This window comes from Drosophila tropicalis, unplaced genomic scaffold, assembly GCF_018151085.1.
Source record: "Drosophila tropicalis isolate 14030-0801.00 unplaced genomic scaffold, ASM1815108v1 contig_593, whole genome shotgun sequence".
In the NCBI taxonomy this organism is placed as follows: Eukaryota; Metazoa; Arthropoda; class Insecta; order Diptera; family Drosophilidae; genus Drosophila; species Drosophila tropicalis.
Genome location: NW_027173070.1, coordinates 12,059,175 through 12,079,789, shown reverse-complemented (window position 1 = coordinate 12,079,789; position 20,615 = coordinate 12,059,175). Strand labels below are relative to the sequence as shown.

Sequence of the window (20,615 nt, the reverse complement as noted above, 5' to 3'; positions counted from 1 at the left end):
TATTTATTTTGGGTTGACAAGACAATATTTCCATTCGGGTGATTTAGCAATATAATCTAATAATTTTTAATTGGTCTAATCTGATGTGGGGTAATTCCGATGTCCATTATCTTTAATATCTGTATTGATTTCAAAATCTATATTGTTCTCAAAAACGAAAATGGAAAAAGAACTTAATTTGAAGTCATTTTAAGTTTGTTATATTTAAAAGTAGCCGTAATGTTGGGAGAAAACTCACAGGACTTAGTTCTGGTAGTTTTAGTTAAAAATTTTAAAAATAAGTATAGACTTATAACACAGTGAGGAGATTTATAACGTCAATCCGTTTTTGAATGTTAATGAAACTGACTGTTAATGAATTGGAATGATTTTTGAGTAGCACTATTTAAAAAATGAAATATCTAAAGAAGGAACAAGGACGCTGAATTTAAAATTTTTATTTTAAAAACTAAAAAATATACGGAAGGATTTAAGAAACGGTGGTTTTCAAGCCGAATGGCATAAGGAACTGATTGATTGGCGAAGCCGGGAATTTGGTTTCTGAGTCCCTCCCTGTAACGGTCTAATTGGCTTTTATTTAAAATTAAAATTCGGTTCTCTATGTTTAAACCCATATGTTTAATTCCACTCGTTCCTCGTAAGATATATGTTTTAGTCTTGTCACAAAACTGAAGTTTGAAGTTTTTGGAAGTTTTATTTTCTACCAAAGCTTCTGTTTCATTTTGGACATCTGCATTGCTATCTGTCTCTCTCTTTCTTTTTTTTTTCTCGCACTCTAGCAGTCAACCCCTTATAAATATAGCCCTCAAGCTTAGCCCATTTCTCATTTTATTTCATTTCATTTCATTCCTCATTTTCATTAAAAACTTTTTGTTTTTACGCTCCCGCATACATATGTGCCCAAAAGGCAAGCGGAACTCAGTTGGCAATATCCTTTTCAAGTCCTGCCTGGTTATTTTTCCGCCTCGATGTGTGTATGTGTGTGTGTTTTTTGTTTTTCCCAGGCGCAGCAATGCGTGTATAATTGCTCAGACAATGAGGAATTGTTTTTCATTTTTCAATTGTTCCTTTTTTTTTCTTTTTTGTGTTTGCTCATCGTTTTTTTTTTCTGCACATTGTTTGTTATGCAAAGAGGCCTCAAAGCATTCTCCACCGATGTACGCGACGCTATGTTTGTATGTACATGTATGTACATATGTATTTCGGGATGGTTTTCGCCAAATTAGTTTACCAAAGGGACTGTCCCCCAAACCAATTGCCAAAACAGAAAATTGAAAATGCATTTTAAAGCAGGCTAGACCCAAGCCCAGGCGCAGGAAAATTTGTCTGCCTTTGGCTACATATTATTTCATCTATATGGGGTAGGGGCAATTCGTTTTTTTTGTTGTTTGGCCAGACTGTTGTTATTTTACCATAATTAAGTGTGCAAAAATTGGCCACAATATCGGGGGCTACTTTTGGAGCCCACCCACTGACTCGTGGCACATTAAAACAGTTGCAGAGATAAACTAGCAGATAAACCAATTGGGTAGGCAAAGAGGGGCTCAAGGAGTGGGTATTCAGTTCATATCTCAAATTAGTTGCACTTCGCCCACGTCTTGGGCCAATCAAGCGCCATTTTTATGACTCAATACTTAAGTTGAAGTTGTAGTTAGAGACGGGCAGAGGTAGTGGGAGGGGATTCGTAACTGAAAAGAGGGGCTACACAATTCCGCACTAATTTCGAGGCTATAAAAATTCAAGTTGACTCTTGCTCTAGCCATAAATGTCAACGACAGAAGTCGCGTGTGTTTCATTAGTTGCGAATTATGAAAACGCGAGGGGGAATTCCCCCCGAATATACGCGTCTCTGATGCGATGTCTGGGATGTCTGGATGGCATTGTGACAAATTTCGTTTTATTTCTGGTCGTTTTGCACACGAGACACGAAGGAGGAATAAAACAAATCGAATTACAAAATGGGCCTGGCATGTTTAATTATCTTTGCACTTTTACATATGCGCCTAGACATTAAAAAATTTTTCTTTTCCGTAAGATGTGATGAAATCGTGTCCAGACACTGCAAGAAAATAGTCGAAGAGATCTTCCTTAACAGTACATTCACTAGACCTTTGGAGGTAAAGATATATTTGTTTGTTTTCAAAATACAATAACACAATAAAAAACACTAATTGAACTATTTAACTTATATTAAGAGATCTCAGAAATATTGAAGCTTAAATAGCTCCTGGATAATTGTCTTGATTAGTAGGTACTTGTTACAACAGATTTTCTATGGCCCTGATTCTAGCAGTTTAATATAATTTTATTAAGCAATAAGTTTATTAAATTTAAGGTGCAATATGAGCAAAAACCTCAAACTTTTCTTATGTCTCTTGAATCCTTAGCTTGTTTTGTTTTTGTGTGTATTTCTTGATTGAGTTTTTTTTTTGTTCAGTGCATAATTTCATGCAACAAAGTGAATGCTGTGCCATGCTTTAGATAAATCCTTAGGTCTTAGATGCTTTTCTTTTCGTTTTGGTCTTGGTTTTATTTCTCTCTCCTTTGCCATATCAAATGTGACAGGTTTTGGCAAGAAGTCACAGCAAAGGCACAGACTACGTCTACGTTTTCTCTATGACTAGTTTCTTGTTTTTTTGTTGGTTTTTTGCCTTTTTTGAGGCAAAAACACAGACAATCAAAATTCAAATGGAATAAAGTACGAGGTATGTCCAAATATTTTTACAGTTTGAATTGCTGCATTTAGTTGGTAAAGTCTTTTCTTCCCTTTTGATTTTCACTCTTCTCTCTTTATTTTCATCTGTCTTGCTGCTGTTTAAAATGACAACAACTATATCCACACACACATGACAGGGACAGACACTGAGTCGGAGAGTCATTCAGACTGTCAGTCGTTGCAGAGTTTGATGTTGACGTTTCTTTGTTAATTTTCATGCTGAGTTTTATGCGCTTTTCTTTCTTTTTTTTTTTTTTTTTTTTGCTTTGCATACCCTGTAGTATAAAAGGGGTGTATTGGGTACTATGCAACTAATTGCTGAAAAGCAGATGGGTAAAGGAACTAATTGATATTCTGTTAAGTGTATATTTCATGAGCTTTTAATTATTTAAAGGGAGGGAATTGTAGGAAAATTCTAACCATTCTTACAATCATAATGGCTGATTGTTTTGGTTGATTTAACACAGATTACAGTAAGTCAACCTCTTTAGAGGCAAGCCCTTATTAATATATACATATGTATGTGTATTGACCGATATTACTTAAGTTCAAGTTGACTTTGACACGAATAACAGAGGGCAACAGAATCACACTTTTTTTCCTATGGCAAGGACCTTTACGGTTATTTGGAGGAGCTGTTGATGGAGTTCTCTCTGCAGATAATTCCGAAATTTTTGCAATCTCTTGAGTGTAGAAGTCGTTACTTTAAAATAAATTAGTGTCCAATACCAAAAAATTAATGATAATCTAAATTTGAAACATTATCTAAATCTAGAATTTATGCGGTCAACCAAATTTTAAACTAATTTTTAATAAGCTATTTTGTAACCAGATTATTACTATGAATAGACTAAAATCTTTTGCTATTATGGGGTATCCTAAAGTCTAATATGCATTTTAACAAAAAACATTATTTTTCTTTTTCTTCTTTTTTGGTGTTTTTGTTTTACGTGTGACAAATGTTGAACTTGTGCAATTGTTTCCATGGCGAAAGTTTTGAAAGCAACAACCGTGTCTGACTCCCCCTTATTCTTTGTGCCCTTTACCTCTTCCTTTCACTCAATCTTTTACAGTTGTCTATATGCTTTGCATATGTGTGAGAATGTTTGAGAAACGTTTATCTTTGAGTTACACACACGACATTTTGCTGTCTGCAATTAATTTGAGAAAAGCCTTTGACACTAACAACTCAAAAAACACAAAAAAAAAAAAATAAAAGACTTCTTGTTATATGTCCTTTGAGTGATGTGATATGCAAGCAGATGAAATAAATGTTCTACAATGTTTAATTCTCAGAAATAATTCTATACCTAAAGAGGACGAAAGCGAGCCATTAGGTAAAGTAAGAAAGAGATTTTGAAAATAACTTGAGATTTCTTACATTTAAAAGAAAAATTAAGGCCCGCTGGCACAGCACGCCCTGCATTTAATTACAAATCCACAGGGTGGATAAGCGGGAATGGGCTTGCGTGAGATTAAGAAGGAGGAAAAGAAGGTGAATGGAGGAGGTGGAGCAGGAGGGTCACATCTTTTTTCGATTAAAAAGTTTAAGGGAATTGTCAGAGACATCCACTTAACTGAGTGGCAGGATTTTTAACATAAAATTTTACGACAGATTAACGAACGATTAACGGTGTAACGTGGCTCTGGCAGCTAGCACGTGCCACCAAACCAGTTTCCATCTTTCATTTCCAGCCCACCCACACAACCCCCTACTCTTCCCCACCAGAATTCTCAACCACTTTCACTGGGTTAAGCAGACGTTGCTAGGAATTTATATTTCGCAGGTGATTTGTCGCATAAAATTCGTATAATTCATAAGAGCGCAAAAATAACAAGCAAAGCAACCAGCAAAGCACCTCATCGCACCACAAACTCTCCACCATCCTCTCTGTTGCCAGCCCTACCACCACCAGCAGCCAGCATTTCATACCACAATGCCAAACGCCAAAAAGTATGCAAGCAAAATGCGGCAAAGTTGGCGTCGTTGGTAACGCGGCGTATGCGTGTTAAAAACTTTTTGTCAGCGCGAAAAGTTAGATTTGTCTGAGGTAGAATGAGAGACGGAGGGGATTAGAACCTCGAAGAGATGAGGGTGCCTTTTGGTGTGTGTGTGTGTGTGTTTGTGTGTTTTCCATGCTGGGAGTTTGTCATTTTTGCAAACGTTTTGTGGGTTTTGCTTTAGCTTCTAACCGTTGCTTTTCCAGCTTCCCAGAGTAGATTTTTGCCCCTTTTCAACATTTTTGTCACATTTTGCCCGCATTTTTCTCCAAAACGAATGTTTTTTTTTTTTCTCAACTTCTCTTCTTTTTTTGTTGTTGTATTGTTGTAGCGCTAACAATGCGTAAATTGTATCTTAAGCGCGTGTAACTTGTTTATCGTGGTATTTGCTCTTGCCTTTTCCATTTTGTTGTTGAATCTGATATCTGATTTAGCTTCTTTTTTTTTTTTTTGGCGGGTTGACATGCCCGATGAAAGGGAAAAGGGTAAAATTGTATGCAATAGAAGGTTTTGCAATATCCATCGAAATGTCTTAAGAAAACCATCTTACCAACTGATATTGGGTTAGATTTCAAAAAATTCTTAACAAATATTGTGTATTTCAAGCTTTTTGGTTTTGTTTTTGGAGCTAACGAAGTATTTTTGGCTTTATTTACGTTTGTATCAACTTAATGACAAAACTCTTAGTATAAAAAATATACTACTAATATTTAATAGAATTTGGTTTAGTTTTATTTCTCAGCTTACAATTAGAAGAGTTTTTTGTTGCCTATAAGACATTTATATTCATTTCCATTTTCTTTTTCATTTGGCGCATCCTTTTCATGACTTTTCAATAAATAAGACCTAGAAATTTATTTTATACCTTAACATAAATAAAAATGTGTGTTTTTTTTCAATTTTGCCATTTTCTATGCAAATTTCGTGTTGCCATTTTTGAACCGCAATTAAGATTGTCGCCTGCTTCCTCCTATGTAGAAATATATATCCGTTTCCATATATATAAATGTATGTAGATATTTTTATACATTGTAACCAGAAACCGGCAACCAGTTTTCGTCTGTTCTCCATCTCTCGTCGAGGGAAGAGAATTGTGAGCTGTCATTTCATTTGCATTCTTATCGGCTTCTCTCTGCCATGTTTTAATGTCGCCAGCACGAAAGTTTTAATACCCTTCATATCTAGGCGGTGAATGGGTAGTTTTGTAGTAAATATTTCTCATAGGTTTTTTAGAGATTTTTTAGTAGCAATATTTAAACTTTCGGTACAAATATTTAAGATTGAAAGAGCTCATTGCCCAGAAGAGAATGTTCTAAAGCAAATACTTAAAACTCCTTAACTCCTCCTTTGTTCCTAATTTTTAGTTCGGTGTTCGTTTTAAATTTGTGTTGATTGTTAAGACAAGTTATACTTTCCAAAGTTTGTCTTACTTAATGAATATTGACGCCTAGTAATTATGGTAATTTTACTATTATTATTTAACTAATTTATAACTGAAAAAGTCACTGAAACCGCAAATAACTATGTTAAATAGGTAAACAAAAAATTTTGTGATTTTTATTAAATTTAATATAGCAGGATTAATAGATAAAATTGCAGAGAAATTGTATTTAATTGTAAGAAGAATAACAAATGCATTTATGAATTTATAAAAAATTCTGTTTATTTACCATTACACATGTCACATACCGTAGGCTATTGTTACAGGATATTTAGAAGTCGATACAATACTTAAATCTTATTTCTGATTTTTTTTCACTTGCCAGATGGTTTTTTTTTTTCTCGATTTTAGAATGTTTCTGCCTTGTGTTTATCTTATGTCACATGTGAGTATTTTTTTCTCGCTATTTTTCTTTCTCATTTTTTTTTCTTTTGGTTCTTCTTGCCATTTCTGTTGATTTTTGATATATGGGTCCCTGCGGTGCTGTTTGTGAACTGTGTGACTGGGACGATTCGTCCGCGGCGTTTCAATGCGTTTGACTTTTGTCGCGGTTTCGTTTTCGTCCTCAAGTGTTGTGGGTTTTTATGTGAGAAGAGGAAAAGGTGGGGTTGAAGTTGGTTTCATTGTGTAATCAGAAGATAGAGAGCGACAGGAAATGTATGAGATTTTGGATGCCAAGAGGCAACAGTAACGAATCAAAGTCTAAGCACAAAAAATCAGCAGCGATAAGGAAAAGAATAAATAAAGCTTTACATATAATGTTTAATTTGCTAGATTATAATGAATTGAACTGACGGATGATGGGCTTCAAATTAGATTTTCGCTCTTTTTATGCTTTGCCAAAGTGCTAGGAAAATTATTTTTATTTTCAACAAAAATTGTTATTTCAATTGTCAACAGACCAATGAGATGGTGATGGAGTCCTGGAGGGAGAGAGGGGATTGCATTCTGTATGCAGTTAATTTTGTGCTTGTGACTGCAATAAATTTTAAATGCACATTTCCAATGAAGAAGCAACTTGGACTGCCAGAGAACTGAACCAAAATGAAATGAAATGGAAAACAATTTTGTGCAATTTCACTAAAACGACATATAGAGAAGGACGAAACAGGGGCAGAGACAGAGAGAGTGAGTTTGGTGACACACATATGTATGGGCCACTATATCCAAGGGGAGTGCCCGGAGAAGGACAACAATCGGCAATCGATGTTGTCCTTGCTTTGGATAGCAACTCCCCAACTGACGACAAATGAAATTGTTGACCAAAGTGCAATCGTTTAAGGCATAAACTGATAGAAAATACACTAAGAGAAATTAATCAGGTCAGAGTTAATTTAAATAGGTATGCAGTTATACTTGTAAATGTAAATTGGACATTTTTCTAGATCAAAAATGACTATCCTGTTCTATAGATTGTTCTTAAGTATAAATAAATTGATGTGCCAGCATCTTGAGCTTTTTTATTCCTTATTCAAGTAGTTATTTTTGATCTAGAAATACCAGAGTCTAGCTTTTTGTGCCAACAAATAATTTTTAAGTTTTAAGTATTTGCCTTTTTATATTTTTAATGTCCCATTCTATATAATTCCTTTAAATCTGTTTTGTTTTCACAAGTTTGGGTTTTAAATTTTTATTTTTTCATTTCGATGAAACATTTCTAAAGAATTTTTGTAGTTTTCTTGATGCTTTCTGTGGAGGTCATGAAACCAAATGTTTAAACTTTTAAGTTTTTTTTTCCTTCCTTTCTTAGATTTTGGATTTTTAGTTTTCATAACAAATTTCTGTCTTAAATACGACACTGAAACTTAATTTAAAATGCTACAAATACAATTTTCTTTTAACATTCAAATTACTAATTTTTTCAGACATTTGTTTTTTGCTCAGTGTGTCCACATACATATGTATCCATATGATAGAACGAATAGTTTCCTATATGGCTATTGTAGAGATTTTCCATTTTTATGACAGCTTTTAAAGGCGTTTTTATGTGTGTAAATTTGTTTCCACTTTTTTTTTTCTCTTTATATGCCTGGCCTCTTAAAAGATTGGTTCAAGTTAAGAGGAACAGGGCGGAAAGTGTATTGGGGGGAAAACAGAGTATGGGAAACAGTAGGCAAATTGCAATTGTTATGCAAATTGTGTGAGGAAAACTTTAATAGTTGCTGATGTCGAGCAGATTAGACATTCCTACAGACATACATGGAGCAGAGTAGTTGGTAGTGCAAATAGCCTAAAGAAGATTTGCATTGTGGTTTATTTATGGGCTTCTTGTATGTGTGCTAAAGGTGTTGAATGGCCAAAATGAATTCCCAAAAATGTTTGAAAATGTTCGCATTTTATGTGCCATTCATTGTGTATCGTATGTGAATGTTCATTTAATATGTTTTTGTTTGTTGTTATTAGTATTTGTTTGTTCTCTGACAATAACACGAAAGGCAACAGCTAATTCCGAATAAACTCATTTTTGGGTGACAACGAACCACAAAAAGGGAAAATGTCGAAAAACCCGCACAAAATTGAACGACTCTCTTCTTCAAACCCTTTGCCACATGGTAAAACAAATTTTTTGGCTCACATTTTGGCTTGTTATCATTTTCATGGTCCACAGACACACACCCATTCATATGTGATAGAGGGTGGGGGTAGAGAGCGAGTGTTAGGGCCATGGATGGTTGGCGGTGCTTTCTGTTTGCCAAGCTTCACAGCAGCCGGGCCAAACATTTGTTTTAATTATTATGAAAGCAAATTGCATAATTAAAAATGTTAAATTCATTTTAATTTTTAATTACAATTAATTTGAATTCTCAGTTACCAGGAGCGACAAAGTTGAAAGGCGAGAGCGAAAGAGAGATAGACATTAAGCCATTTGTTGGCAAAAGATTTTTTTTAATGTTCATGTGAAAAGTGGCTTAAATAGACACTAATAGCTTAATTGCCATAAAAACGACGCGGGGAAGTTTTAGCACAATTGACTTCAATTTGGCATGGAAAATGGCATGAGGGTTTGACTTATATTAACAAATAAAATGGAAAATCTTACTTTTGAAATCCACAATGGGAAGGGAAGTTTCATATATGTAACTTCTATTTTAATAATTAAAATTTGTTAAAAAAAATATGAATAACTTTCTGAAGAGTGAAAAGTTTTATGAAAGTAAAATAAAGGTTTGCTTAATAACTAATAAAATATGTTTAATAAGTTTAAGAGTCACTTAAGAGTCATTAAATAAGGTTTAAATATACTGCTTGAAAAAATTCAATAGGAACAAGAGATATAAAATATCTAAGAGATATATTATAAACGTTTTTTGGTTAGGGCATTTTCGTCTTAAAAACACTTTTATGTATTTTCTTTGCTTCTATTTTAAAAATGCCTTTCATTAGCCTTTCCTATACAAACAGATATTTGTTTAATAGTAGTTTCCAACTTTAAGGAATAATAGCATTTCATTCCAACTTTACGATTTTCTTTCTAATTTATTTTTAGACCACTTTGACTAAGTTAAATTTCTTTTTTCTGTCCATTTACCGCATTAATCAATTGCCAAAACAGAAAAGACTTACTTATCTCGGAGAGTCATCAATTTCAGGCAATGGAAAACCTTCGCCAATCCCTCAATTAATGTCCAAGTGACGGACTGGGTCTAGTTTTTATCAGAATAATTTTGCCAACGATAGTTGGAGTGAAAAAAAAATTGAAGCAATCAAATGGCCATAATGTCATCAACACCCAGCGTCCAGAATCAGTAAAGTAGACCTCTAACACATATGACTGAAGTGACGCAGGACGCGCTGGAACGAAGGACTCAACCGTGATGACGACGATGATGATGATCATGATGAGTCACTTTGGTCACGAAGCTATTTTTACGCTTGATTACACGATAAATGAAAATCAAACGTTTGATTGCTTAATGCGTCAGCTAAGGGTCACTACCATTCGCTGCCCCACCTCCTAACTGTTGCAGCAATTTTCCGAAAGTACCAAGACTCTAGGGTAAAATGAGAGAGAGTAAGTGGGTGGTGCATGATAGGTGGGAGTGGTGGTTTGCGCCTCGTGCGAGTGAACATTTCAATTATTTATATGCTTGTTTGTCTCCTTTTCTCTCTTTCTCCCTGTATCTCATTTCTCCCTTACTATCTGTCTTGCAAAAAAATGGAATAGAAGTCATGTGTGCACGTGTCTGATATGGACCAAGGATGAGGCCATAACACTTGACTGAGCTGCTATCATTTCTATACATATATTTAGTTCTGCACACACATATATCTATTTCTTCTCCTCCCACTTCTTCTTATTCTTAGTTTGCTTGGACTTTGAGTGATTTGTTGATAGTTGAAATTGCTTTATATCCGACACCTTTTTTTGGGGTTTCCGTCATCTAGAATCTTTGATTGATTTGACGAAATACAAATTAAAAGCTTTTCACTTTTCTTGAAAGTAAATGGAAACAGAGGGGTTGGGAAAGTTGGTGCTAAACCGCTTATGTTAATTAAATTTTGTAGGGTTTAAGTTAAGAGCTTTTTGGCCCTAACAATCAATCAATCTATGTCTTGAGGTTTCTGTTTTCATTTCGTTTTGCAGCAAAACACTTAAGTTTTACATTTTGCGGTTTTTGTTGTTCTTTGCTTGGTGGGGCAATACGAAGTGTTTACGCACAACAAAAAAAAAGGGTTAAGTCCTATTGATGACTTTGGTTGATTATTCTCTATTTTAAATGCAATGAATTACTAACTGCTAGACTTGGTTGACATGGTTGCTGAACAAAGTATTGAAATTTTATGAAATATAAATAAGTATTTTTTATACACTGTTTATTTTGATTCATAAAACGTTTATAAAGTTTTCTGTTGAATGATTAATTTAATACAGACTTTATTTCCCAGTAAAAATCGTTATCTATGAATATTTGTCACACTTTTAACAAAGTAAAACAAGCTTTAAAAAATACATAACACATATCCATTTCGTAATGAAATATATATTGGGAATTGGATTGGCATATTTGTCATTGATGTTTACCGAGAGGGTGTTCGATATCATTTACTACATACTACATACATATATCATGTTGAGGATACATTTTCATTATGGGCTACAGTCCCAAGTCTATACCATATTAAATGTAGGATTGTTTTTGTAAAACTGAACCCAAATTCTCTTAGAGGGGTCTCCATGACTACTGTTCCACACCAACACCCTTTTTCTCTACGATGACATGGATATGGGGGCTCCGCCTTGGCTATTGACACTTGATGAATGCTTCGGTGATTTTGTAAATCTCTGTCGGTTCACACACGACTGAATTTCTTCAAGTTCATCACGACAAACATTTTCAAATACACATAAAACGACCTTAGAAAGCATTGTGCAATTTAATTTTTTCAATTATCTTCTGTTTAAAGGGTAAAAAACGTACAAAACGAAGAATTAACTTTGGTTATCTCTAGATAATATTTGGCACAGATTTTTTTGTTAACTAGTGTTGGATAACACTATACATTAGGGTCTTGCTAGACGACAGTTTACCACATGTGCATAATTTTCGGTATAAATCAAATCACAAATGGCAGCATTATTATCATAACTCATTTCGGCCACTTTAAATTCTGGATTAATGGCAATTTTGAGTATATAAGTGCCAGTTGGCATTTCGGTAATATCCACCCATTGGCAGTCTAAATTATATAGATAAACATCTGAACAATTTATGGAGATGCCTGAAAAGAAAATAGAACAATTGTAGACAACTGCTGATCAATGAACAGGAGATTCCAAATCACCTTGATCTCCAAAGTTTGCACAATTATATTTCTTTGGTATGCCAGGCAGACAAGTGCTATCCTCTAGACAAAATGAAGCCTTGTGTCCTTGAGCCACTTTACGTCCACTTAGATCAAATATATCAAAAGTGGCAAACACTTCCATGCTGTGATAGTGCCTGGAATCAAAAAACAGATATAGAAATTGTTTTTCTAGTGTAAATTTCAGACTTACATATGACACATATGCCATTCCCATTGATTTTTCTCTTTAAAAGGTCGAAAATCGGCATTGCCTGCATTAATAGCAGCGGCAGTAAATTTTAATAGTCTTCTCGAATGATAACGCCAATTTGGTTCATCTCGTTGTATGCGATAAGCTTCATTTGAAACACAATTCTCCTCCATGGCGCATTGCATTAGAAGCATGGGACGATCCTCCAAATGGGCTGTTTGTTCGATTTCATAATAATCGATAACCAAATCAGGTGATAAATAATCGCATATAACTGCTGCCACATGCTGTCGATTACCATGACAACTGACAATGCCCTTGAGATGATCATGGTGTAGGCAATCGGCAAGTTCCGTTTCATTTCCATAGCATTCACTGCCACTCAAAATAGGACGTGAGACATTTGCACCGCCAAAGAAATCGGTTTGAAAGGCTTCACGGGCATAACCCAAACCCAATTGACGGCAGACAACATTGGCCTCCAGCAGAGACCAGCCATCGGCACAGATGCTACCCCAACGATTGCCATTTAGACGAACCTCCACACGACCTTCATCTCTGGAGCGGCCACCACGCAATCTCACATAGAGACGCGAACTAGGATGTATAGGATATTTGGGAAGATCTGCACTAAGCAAAGGTTGAGGTTGAAAAATATTGACAGCATTCAAAGGGGGATAACAGACGACTCCCGCTGCCTCACTGGGATCACAATCATTTTCACCCCAGCCCTCGAAATGGCATTCGGTTAACTCCAGTTCGTGACCTTCGCAAAATAAATTATCCATCCAGAAGCGACGACGAGCGGCACCAAAGTAACCGCTTCGTGTATATCTTTGCATTCCAGGAAAACCCAATTGACGGCAAACAATCTCACCTTCAGCCGCATCCCATTCATCATCACAGATGGCGCCCCATTTATGATTGTGCAGCACCTCAATGTTGCCTACAAATAAGGATAGTAGAACAGATACTTTGCTTTTATCCTTTTTTACCTCACCTTCATATTCCGTTTCGCCACCCACTAGACGTAGGGCTCCCTCTTCCTTGTTCAATGTCTTGATATAAGTTTGTACCAAACGTTGTCTCTCCTGTCTAGCTTGATCCAATGAGCTATGATGCTCCACCACTGCTTCGGCTATCAACTGACATCCCAGTATGGTTAAGCACAAAAGCTTTACAAAGAAGCACAACATTTTTTTGCACATTTGCCCCACTCGGCGTATGCTCGAGAACTAAAACTAAACCACACACACGTTAAAGTTCAAAAATGAAAATTCATTTAACTATGAACTTGAACGACAGCTAGCTAGATATATAAAAGGTGTCTGTTTCGACGATCATCATTATGATTGTCATTATCGCCATAGTAGTAGCGTTCATCAGCTGTTGCGGTTCAGCTCTCCGACGCCTGAGAGAGAAAGAGAGAGATGTTTTCGAATTTGTATTAGATTTTTGTATTTCAACTCAATGCATGTCTCTGAATTACATTTGTTTTCCAACCAAACGCAAACTTATTGAGGCAATTGTGACAGCAACAGTTTCAGCAGCAGCAACGACAGCTCTCTGAATTTTGCCAAGCCTTTGTCTAAGCCGAATTGCCAAATACACAGAGAGAAAGTTGCATTACAAATGAAATGGTATACAAATTTATATTGGTATGTTAATATTTCTGTCTAATCCGATTTCTCTCAGTGTTTTTCTTTGACCTTAGACAACAAATGTTGCTTCACAAAGCTACATGAAGACAAGCATATTGTAGATTAAAGGAAGCAAAAACACATTTAGTTTATTATACTTACTTTACTCTATAAAATTTCAAACAATAAAACATTATAAAATATTTCTCACAAATACTGATGAACTTCCCGCATGCACACTGACATACTTACACTAAAACACATTCACACTCACACCCACAGTTTAGAACTGAAATGAATTGTTTGTTATATGGAAAACGAAGCCATAATTTTGTATAGTGACTGACATATCGTTTATAGTTTGGCCAAGTCATCAAGGGAGGATAGGGGAATGGAGAGCGGGGCTTAGAGGGAGGAAGAACCCATTAGGGAGATGTGTTTGGCATGCAGCCATTTGAAACATTCATTTGCAACATTCATTGCATGCGAGCATAGAAAAACATTTTGCTGGCGTTTTTGCTAAGCTGAACTGAACTTGACACTGAAACACAGCCAAATGGGAAAAACGGAAAACGAAAAAAAAAAAAAATATAGCATGCGGTAATGAAAAGTATTGTCTGTCGGCTCAATGCATGTAGGTTTAACTCATTAGCAAAATCGTAATTGGAAATCTAATTTGATTAGGTCAGCTAAGCATAGAAAAAGAAGAAAGATATAGATATATAGGAAGCAAAATGAGATGGCATGTGTAAGAATGAGAATTGGAAATTCATTCATGCGTGTTCTCTCTATGCCAATTGTATCTGCACGTACGAGTAGTATATAGCTTATAGATGTCGACATAGGAAAGATAATCTGGCATTAAATTATTAAGGGAATACACTAGGTTTTTTTGCTACCAGATTCAATCGCTTAATTAAACAGATAGAAAGATTGATTGATCACACAAATAGACTTTTTATACATACAGTGACTTTGAATACGAATGTCAATAAAATTAAACGAATCTTAGCAGTTTTATGATATCTTTTTGACATTCTTTATAAAAAATGATCCAATTTTAGAACCACCTAAACCAAAGAAAGATGGATGGTTTATAACCCGGAGAAAGGGCGTTTCCGATTCTTATAACTACATACATGTATGAACATTCTTGATCAGGGTGATAGGACAATCGATAAAGACACGTACATCTGTAAAAAGCAACGTGAATGAATATTGATATTAAAGGTTTCAAGTGCCTAATTGGTTAGATCTAAAAGCTTACTTTATTAGAAATATAGGAGAGTCTTACTTAAAGTGGAACATTTCTTATAATATAGTAAAGTTTTGTGAAATTTCAATTGTTATTTCAAATTGTCGACCTGTGAACCAATCATTAATAGTATGCACTTTTAAGATTCGTTTCGAGTTTTCTAAACATTAAGGAAAATCTATCGAGAGACTTGTTAACAATGAGCAGTCTCAATTGATTCCTTTCGCCTCCCCTACAAATTAATATAAATTAAATTTCAATGATATATGTATACCTAAATGACCGCCCCTCAAGTATGTTGACCCCTTTTTAGAACATCATGAATTGTGTTCAGGTCCTAACTTATACGCATCTTCTTACACGAACTGATCATAAATATTAGCCAAAGGAAATTAATTGGATAAACGTTTTATGATATTGTGAATTATGGCCAGAATGGTGAGCGGAAACTTTGACCAGAAAATTCCCACACAAACACACTCCCACATACAATTCAAATGGGCCAATTTTATGAGTGCGTAAATTCCATTGAACACCAAGAGTAAGACCAAGGCGAATGGCTAAGGACAACGCAATCCTTGCTCAACATCATGCACAAAGGTAATAAAATTCGATAGAAAATCATGTAATAAAATCATTACAGCAGCATAGGAAGGAACAAGTCGGAGTACGAGCTGAAGCTAAAGCTGAAGCTGGATGGAAACTGCAAAACTGAGAACTGAGAATGCCAAAGGCGATGAACGTAAAACGTGCAGGCGCGGCAGAAGGATATGAACCTCCTTTACAAAATCGCCTTTAATTCTTTTTTTCTCTTGTTGTCCACTCGACTCCTCGCCATGCTCGTAATGCCAAAGCTCAAGACATAAAAAGGGCAATGTGTGTCGGACTAAACAGACACGAGTGCAAAAAAAAAAAAAATAATAAAAACGAAACAAAGAAAGCAAAAATAAAGAAGGCAGATGGATATAAAATAATTTGTGTGGGTGTTGCTTATCCTCGAGGGGGATTTCATGTAATAATAAGAGTTAAAATGCCTGCAAGGATATTGAAAGGCGGTAAACTGCTTTATTACTTAAGTGAGCTGCTGCCGAGGACTTCCAAATGAAGAAATAATAGGTGAAAACAAAAACTCACACTGTACACATAATTCTCAATTGTTAACTGAAGACAGAAACACACACAGAAGCCCATTAAATAAATGCCTATTTGCTGTACTCATTCCCCTTCCCCCCACTTTCTATGTCTTTTTCCACTCATAATGATATCATATGCTCACACATTTATACATACATATGTACATATATGAACACATTAATAAAAATTGCATGCCGCCTCGCTGAAAGCATAAATGTCACCAAAAATGCTATTAAAACTAAATTATAGCCGACATAACCATGATTCATGACAACCAGAGCCGAGCCCAAAAACACAACCAACAACAACCAACTGCCAAAAAAAAAAAAAAAAAAAAAAAAAAAAAATGAAATCATAAAAAATGCCAACAGACAAGAAAAAATTTGTAGATTATTAATTCCTAATAAGATGAGATACATTTGTATCTGCGGCCGCCTTGAAAATGTGCCAAAAAAAAAGGGAACTGAAGCCAGGGGAAAAAAAAAACAGAAAACAATCGGCTAACGAAATGCCCCTTTTTTTTATGCTGATAATAAAATTAAAATTCGCCCAAAAGCTTTGAACTCAGTCACTTGGCCAGCAATAAAAATTATAATGAAATAAAAAGAATAAAACAAAGAGGCGAAGCCAAAAAAAAAAAAAAAAACAAACACAAGCCAAAAGAAAACAAAAAACCTTCAGACAATGAGAGAATAGAAGAAGGGCAAGACTTTTACGTTTGGAATTCTAATGAGGCTTCTTCAAGTTCTTTAAAGCTAATGAAATCCAAGGATGGGAATAAGTTTTTGCTAGAATTTTGTATTCTATTATTATAGTATTGTTTTATTTAAACAAGTTAATAACTACTAGACTAACTTTTGGCAGTTATTCCTAGGAAACAAAGAAGATCTTCTTGAACTAATTTGTAACATTTCGATATCTTAATTGGTAAAAGTGTTTATTAAATTATTATATTTATATGAAGAAAGTGGAAAAAGAATTTATCATGTTTAAATTTCGAAACATTTCGGACTTTAATTTCAATCACTTTCGTCTCTTTGATATTTTAAAATTGTTTCTCTGCTACATTTTAGTTGATTACGATATACGTATCTATAATATATTATTAGATCTATAGCGAAAATCGAATTAAGTTTCCCACTGATGACTATGGATAATATAAGAAGTCTTTATCAGTTTGATCACAAATATCATAAATGATCGATGCCTCAGTTTGATCTGTTCAATTTGTAATATTATGATGTATTGCATTCTTAAAAGTAAATATATTTCAAATAATGCTGACATCCAAATGCAATAATCTTGAAAACGAAATATTAATTTCGAAATTTGAATTCGGTTTTAAGTTTTGTTTTAAATTCTCTTTCATTGTGCTGGATTTAAATGCTCTGCTCGTTCGGCTGGCTGCCTTGTAAAAATGATTTATTGAAGCGTTTAAATACGGATGAACTTCCTGACAGTCAGGCACAGCAGTCAATATGCCAATAATATATATAGGTTTATATGTATGTATGTATATCTCTATGTAAAGCGATGCATTGAGATATTGTTATACAAATAACAGGTGGTATTTCCGGTTTTTGCATCGTTGGCCATACAATTTTCAATGTCGAAGAGATTCTTTTTTTTTCTCTTTCGTTTCCTTTTATTACATTTCTCTTTCCTTACTTCGCATTTCTTTTTTGCCTTTTTAATTCTCTCTCCTATCTATAGACCCTTAGGGCTAAGGATGGCTTCTGTTTGTGGGTGGGAAGGCGGAGGATTTGCGACAAAAGTTTTGTCCTTATTTGGCTTTCTCTGGTCTCTCTACAGACGACGATAGATGGATGAACTTATGTGGGCAAATATTTATTTTAGGATTTTTATAAAGTGAAATAAAATAGGAAAAAGATTGTCTGATATTAAATTTTTGTTGTCATAAAATCAATTGAATGGCTGCAATGTTTTTTTTCTTTTTTCATTTTCATTTTTAGTTCAGCTAATTGAATTTCCAGTACCGCTGGCAATGGGCCCAGTGGAAAGGCGTGGGAAAAAATAGGAAGGAAGGCAAAAAAAAAAAAATTAATAAATCCAACACGGCATTGTTTGGCGGGGACACACACATGTGTGCCATATCATGGAATTTCAGTCAGTGCAGACTAAATGAATTATGTAACATGTCTAGCCATTTAGTGCCATAATTCAGAGCAATCTATATGGACATATCTATGCCACAGTCAGCCAACCATACAGCCACCCGTTCAGCCAGACAAATTGCATTTGCATGACATAATTGGAAAATGTATAATGGAAAATATGTTTTATGTCTACCAATAGTTTGCAGTGATTTTTATTCACAATTTTTATTTGAAAATTAACCAATATTATAGCGGTTAAGATAGAGAAACATATTTAGAATTTGATGGAATATAAAAGCAAATATTTATTGTTCTCATGAATTAAATCGAACTCTTCAGACTTTTAAGAAATTTAAAAATCAACAACCCTCTTGTTCAGCTCGAATTTTAAACTATATTTCTTAAATTAAAATATTATTGCTAAATGTTTTTGCTTTATTTTTAGTTTTTCGTTAAAGAAAAACAAAGATTAACAGCTAAAATTTTATTTTTTCCTTTACTTTCTTGTCACTTTTGTTAATATTCTTGAAATTTTGAAAACCAAAATTACACAAATTTTTTGTTCTTAGCCCTATAGTTTCAGGCCTTTTCCATAGTCTTTAAAATTTTCAAATCAAAAATCCAAAATAAAAACAATGCCAGTTGCAGTTCGCCTAATAGAGGCTTTGGCCTTGATCACAGTCATGGGTCTGATCACTTGCGTATCGCTTAGTGTAATTGTGGCCCAGAGGACGATAAATGTTGCCATATCCTGTATACAGGTAATCGAATTGTCTTTATCTTTCTGGCTAATATATGTATATAGTTATATGCATATTTTCCATATCTCGATTAGCCAGCGGCAAATATAGCTAATGTCTTCTTGCTTATGACAGAAAAAGTGCTGGTGGGAGCGCTCTCTTGTGTGGCGGGCATGATCAATGCGGTGAGCAATGCTCTCCATGTGTCTGGAGTTTCCTAATTCAGTATAAGCAATTTGCGTGGAAATTAAAAAATGGAACACCCTAATGGCCATTGATATCTTTGATGATTCTAATATTTCGCATATTTTTTTTTTTTGTCAATATAAAATTGTCAGTGTTATATGTAAGGACTTAAGATTTCTTTTGAGTATTCCGGCAATTGAGGGGGGAATATTAATTGAAGTATTCTCAAGGCTGAAATAAAACATTCAATTTAATTCAATTATACATTTTGTATTTTCAGATAAGCTTGTTGTTGTTTTTCTACCAATGGGTAAGTTTTTTAAATTTACATTTCTGTGGGAAGAGCAAATGCCCTTTAAGTCTGAGCTGCAACTTACTAATTCTAAAATACTTCATCACTTTTTTAAAACGTTAACATGTGTTCTTTTTTTTAAGCTTTTTCGTAGCTACAAATTTAGAAACACATATCTATTGTCTTTCTGTTTTCTGTCCCCAAAAATTATATCCTTACACCTTCTATTTGATATTGTCTTGATTCTCTGTTAAACATTAATGGCAATGTTCGAGATCGAGAGTTTGCACTCTTTCGTGTATAACTAGTTATCTGAGGACCAACTCTGCCACATCTCTTCCTTTCATCTACGTTAAAGACTTGTACATTTTCGCCTTTTATACATATATATTTTTTTAACAAGACCAATGAAAGCGAAGCTTAAAAAGGCACCGGCACTAATATTCAATCAAACAATTTTACGCCCCAATAAACATTTCTAACCCGAGGCAGACTCAAAAAAATGGCACAAAACACAAAAAAAAAAAAAAAAAAAAAGACTGCGCTCAATTGCAGCAAATTTGCGGCTGGCAAAAATAAATATATATTGTTATATTTTTTCCTTTTCGTTATTTTTTTTTTGTTTCTCTTTGTTTTAAACTTTTTTCTCCTTGTTTTGTTTTCCTACCACAAAAGGCAATTTGTAGCTGCACAAAATTGAAACTGCCCTCGAGGATGAGGCATAATTTTTTTCGTCTGCACTTGAAGCCGCCTTTAAAGTTTTAGCACCTTTTTATACTCTACTAAAAGGAGAGTATATTACATTTTCTTTCGTTTTGTTTTCAGTTTCCTTTTCATTTCTGTAACTTTCACATATCATCATTATAAAATATGACATGAAAAATTAATAAGATACATTTTATTAAGCTCAATGATAAGTTGGGATATTAAATATTAATTCGAAGCTATAGCCCTTTTCAAGTACCTCAAGAACCTACAAGAAAAAGTACATTAAATTCGACTTGCTCGAATACTAGAAATCCTCTCGCTTGTTTTTGTTGCTGCTCTGCTGTTTATTCTATTATTTAGTTATTTATCAATGTTGAACGGCTCTAG

The 20,615-nt window shown here is 34.4% G+C and overlaps 2 protein-coding genes and 1 long non-coding RNA gene across 5 annotated transcripts in view; 2 read left to right on the top strand and 1 right to left on the bottom strand.

Annotated features, from left to right (window-relative positions):
- The window catches only part of LOC137575829 (uncharacterized), a 124,408-nt gene that overhangs the window by 51,088 nt on the left and 52,705 nt on the right, over positions 1–20,615 (top strand). Inside the window, exon 2 of the long non-coding RNA XR_011032244.1 lies at positions 19,509–19,538. This is a non-coding gene — a long non-coding RNA (uncharacterized lncRNA). The remainder of the gene's footprint in view (positions 1–19,508; positions 19,539–20,615) is intronic.
- Loxl2 (Lysyl oxidase-like 2) lies at positions 11,516–13,375 on the bottom strand. Its single transcript, XM_068288500.1, has 4 exons — positions 13,157–13,375; positions 12,157–13,102; positions 11,943–12,100; positions 11,516–11,879 (listed from the first exon to the last, which is right to left on the bottom strand). Exons 1-4 carry the CDS (start codon positions 13,362–13,364, stop codon positions 11,662–11,664), a joined length of 1,530 nt encoding a protein of 509 aa, XP_068144601.1. The 5' UTR covers positions 13,365–13,375; the 3' UTR covers positions 11,516–11,661.
- LOC137575820 (uncharacterized) lies at positions 18,791–19,392 on the top strand. Of its 3 annotated transcripts, none has more exons than XM_068288531.1 (2): positions 18,791–19,063; positions 19,178–19,392. In XM_068288531.1, exons 1-2 carry the CDS (start codon positions 18,938–18,940, stop codon positions 19,217–19,219), a joined length of 168 nt encoding a protein of 55 aa, XP_068144632.1. In that variant the 5' UTR covers positions 18,791–18,937; the 3' UTR covers positions 19,220–19,392. The 3 variants fall into 3 exon arrangements, with proteins under 3 accessions (XP_068144632.1, XP_068144631.1, XP_068144633.1); XM_068288530.1 differs by having other exon boundaries at positions 19,138–19,392; XM_068288532.1 differs by having other exon boundaries at positions 19,108–19,198.